Raw genomic sequence first — 4,149 nt, forward strand, 5'->3', positions numbered from 1 at the left:
AGGACCCAGTAGATTTTATGCTATGCGAAGGAGTCTGGAATCAGAGAATTCTCCAGATATTGTCACAGGTATATTATCTGTCCATTCCCACGATGTATATGCTCTTATTAATCCTGGTTCCACTTTGTCAGATGTCACTCCTTATGTTGCCATGGAATTTGGTATAGAACCGGGATAGCTTCATGAGCCGTTCTCTGTATCTACTCCGGTTGGTGAGTCTATTTTGGCCGCGCGATTTTATAGGGATTGTGTTATCACGTTGTGTGGTCCTGACACCGTGGCTGATCTTATTGAATTGAAAATGGTCGATTTTAATGTGATAATGGGGATGGATTGGCTTTATTCATGTTTTGCCACGCTTGATTGTCGAACCATAACTATTAGGTTCGAATTTCCAAATGAGCCAGTTATTGAGTGGAAGGGTGATGATGTAGTGCCGAATGGTAGGTTTATTTCTTATCTTAAGGCCACGAAAATGATTAAAAAGGGGTGTATTTACCATTTGGTCCAGGTTACGGACACCGATGCTGAGGCACCTACGCTTGAGTCCGTGCCTGTTGTGAATGAATTTCCGAGAGTCTTTCTGGATGAACTCCCTGGGATCCTACTAGACAGGGAGATTGATTTTGGGTTTGATGTGACGCCAGACACGCATCCTATATCTGTTCCACCCTACAGAATGGCACCGACAGAATTGAAAGAGCTAAAGGAACAATTGAGAGATATGTTAGAAAGGGGTTTTATCCGGCCGAGTGTGTTGCCTTGGGGCGCACCAGTCTATTTCGTAAGGAAGAAAGATATGTCACTGTGAATGTGTATTGATTATTGGCAGCTTAACAAGGTCACAATCAAGAATAAGCACCCACTGCCAAGGATAGATGACTTATTTGACCAATTGCAAGGTGCTAAGTACTTCTCCAAAATTGATTTACGATCCGGGTATCACCAATTGAAGATCAGGGAGCAGGATGTTCCGAAAATAGCTTTTAGAACCCGGTATGGGCATTTAGAATTTTCGGTGATGTCTTTTGGGCTAACAAATGCCCCAGCAGCTTTCATGGATCTTATGAATCACGTTTTCAAACCTTTACTCGACTCATTCATGATAGTGTTTATTGACGATATTCTTGTTTATTAACAGAGTCGGGAGGACCATGCTGATCATCTCAAGATAGTTCTACAAACCCTATATCAGCATGAGTTATATGCAAAATTTTCGAACTGTGAATTTTGGGTTGAATCTGTTACATTCTTGGGTCATGTATTCTCTAGTGAAGGAATTATGGTTGATCCTCAAAAGATTGCGGCTGTGAGGAATTGGCTGAGGCCTACAACTTCAATAGAGATTCGCAGTTTCTTAGGTCTAGCTGGGTATTATAGAAGATTCGTGGGGGCTTTCTACCCTTTCCTATCCGTTGACTAAATTAACCCAAAAGGTAGTTAAATTCAAATGGTCAGATGCTTGTGAAAGAAGTTTCTAGGAATTGAAAGCAAGATTGACTACGACACCGGTGTTGACCTTACCAAAGGGTGGAGATGGATTTGTGGTATATTGTGATGCTTCCAGAATTGGGCTTGGGTATGTATTAATGCAACATGGCAAGGTGATAGCTTATGCTTCTATGCAACTCAAGAATCATGAAAAGAACTATCCAACACATGACTTAGAACTTGCGGCGGTGGTATTTGCATTGAAATTTGGCGTCATTATTTATATGGGATCCATGTTGATATATTCACGGACCATAAGAGCCTTCAATATATTTTTAAGCAGAAGGAATTGAATATGAGGCAAAGGAGATGGCTTGAGCTACTCAATGATTACGACATCGATATCTTCTATCACCCGGGAAAAACCAATGTTGTGGCAGATGCTCTTAGCCATAAATCTATGGGTAGTTTGGCTCACTTGGAGGCATATCAAAGGCCATTGGCCATGGAAGTTCACTGATTGGCTAGTTTAGGAGTTCGTCTTGCGGACTCTAATGAAGGAGGGGCAATTATGCAAAATAGGGCCGAATCATCACTTGTTGTGGAAGTCAAGGAGAAGCAATACAACGATCCATTGTTGCCACAATTGAAAGAGCGGATTCATAAACATAAGACCATGGCCTTTTCTCTTGGCATGGGTGATGGTACACTAAGGTACCAAGGGCGTCTATGTGTTCCAAGTGTAGATGATCTCCTGGAAAGAATCATGACCGAGGCTCACACTTCCAGGTATTCCATGTACCCAGGTTCTACGAAGATGTATCACGATCTTAAGGAAGTCTATTGGTGGAATGCCATGAAAAGGAATGTGGCGGACTTTGTGGAAAGGTGTCCGAATTATCAGCAAGTGAAGGCCAAACATCAACGGCCTGGTGGGTTGGCACAAAACATAAAAATTCTAATGTGGAAGTGAGAAATGATTAATATGGATTTTGTGGTAGAATTACCACGCACTCCTCGTAAGTTTGACTCGATTTGGGTGATTGTGGATCGACTCACAAAATAAGCACACTTTTTGCCTGTTAAGGCTACCGACACAGCGGAACAGTATGCTCTGTGGTATATCAAGGGAATAGTCAGGTTGCATGGCACTCCAGTTTCTATCATTTCCGATCGAGGGGCTCAGTTCACGGTGAATCTTTGGAAGACATTTCAGCAACGTCTGGGTACTCAGGTGAATCTTAGTACAACCCTTCACCCTCAGACTGACGGGCAGGCAGAGCTGACTATTCAGACACTTGGGGATATGTTGCGTGCTTGCATTCTAGACTTCAAAGGTAGCTGGGGTAACCATTTACCACTCATAGAATTTCCCTACAACAATAGTTATCAGGCTAGCATTCAGATGGCACCGTTTGAGGCTTTATATGGAAGGAGATGTAGATCTCCCATTGTGTTGTTCGAAATTGGGGAAGCAGAGTTGATAGGGCCAGACCTCGTGCATCAAGCTATGAAAAAAGTTAAGATCATTAAGGAGCGGTTAAAGACTACTCAGAGTCGTCAGAAGTCCTACTCGGATGTTCGTCGTAGGGATTTGGAGTTCAAAGAAGATGATTATGTATTTTTGAAGGTTTCCCCCATGAAGGGTGTAATGTGATTTGGTAATAAAGGGAAATTGAGTCCGAGGTATGTTGGACCGTATAGAATCATTCAGAGGATCGGTGAAGTGGCGTACAAGCTTGAGCTACCACCTGAGATGTCATTAGTGTACCCGGTGTTTTATGTATCTATGTTGAAGAAAGTTGTTGGAGACCCGACACTTATTATTCCGGTTGAGACCATTGAGGTTAATGAAGAACTGTCGTATGAAGAAATTCCAGTTGCCATTCTTGATAGTCTACTTGGGAGGCTAAAGAAGAGATGAAAAGGAAGTATCCTTACTTGTTTGTATAATCTATGTAACCTTTCTATAAAATTGTTACCTATGGATTCTTGTATCACTTGTTCAGTAATGTAAAGGTGCTTCTTTCTAAATATATTATACGTGAGGCCATGGTTGGTGTTGTTATGAGTTATGTTACGTTATTGGATTATATATATGTTTTGAGGGTGTGTTTTTGGGGCTCTCTAACCGGTGGATAGGCCCAGTTACAAGGGAAACTCTGGCGAAATATTTGAAAATTTAGGGAGTTAGTCAAATTTGGAGTTACTAGTGTGTGGTATGAAAACTGAGTTGCATAAGATGCTAATAACATATTTTGACCCTCATTCGAGGACGAATGGCCTTAAGTGGGGGAGAATATAAGGCCCCGTAAAATTTTGCAAAAGAAAATAATGTTTTGTGGTGCCGAATTGATTTTAAGTGTTGAGGATTATAGATAATCTTGGCGGAGAGCAAGCTCATCGCGGCTCGGAATTTTTGGGTTGAACAATACACTGGGGGATAAAGGAAAATATTTGGCAGAAAAATGCGTTTCTGCGGTCCATTATGCGACAACAGAATCACTCTGCTGACCGCATAATGGCCGCATAGTGAGGCAAGAGAGGGGCAATTTTGGATGCCATTCTGCAGTCGACTATGCAACTGCAAAACTGTTATGCGGTTCATTATCGGACCGCAGAATAGGTATGCGGGCCGCATAGTGACCGCAGACCTAGACAGATTTTTTGCTAGCTTTGGACACCAATTATGCAGCCGGAGGTTCATTTTTGAGTTTT

At 42.0% G+C, this 4,149-nt stretch overlaps 1 protein-coding gene across 1 annotated transcript; it reads left to right on the forward strand.

Annotated features, from left to right (window-relative positions):
• Nucleotides 1-2,002: 2,002 nt before the first annotated feature.
• Nucleotides 2,003-2,404, forward strand: LOC138910061 (uncharacterized). Its single transcript, XM_070201284.1, has one exon. The coding sequence runs from the start codon at nt 2,003-2,005 to the stop codon at nt 2,402-2,404; it is 402 nt and encodes a 133-aa protein (XP_070057385.1).
• Nucleotides 2,405-4,149: the final 1,745 nt, after the last annotated feature.

Source organism: Nicotiana tomentosiformis, chromosome 1 (genome assembly GCF_000390325.3).
Source record: "Nicotiana tomentosiformis chromosome 1, ASM39032v3, whole genome shotgun sequence".
Classification (NCBI taxonomy): domain Eukaryota; kingdom Viridiplantae; phylum Streptophyta; class Magnoliopsida; order Solanales; family Solanaceae; genus Nicotiana; species Nicotiana tomentosiformis.

Excerpts from the sequence above, each read along its gene's own strand:
- LOC138910061 (XM_070201284.1), top strand. The coding sequence starts at position 2,003 with ATGCAAAATAGGGCCGAATCATCACTTGTTGTGGAAGTCAAGGAGAAG.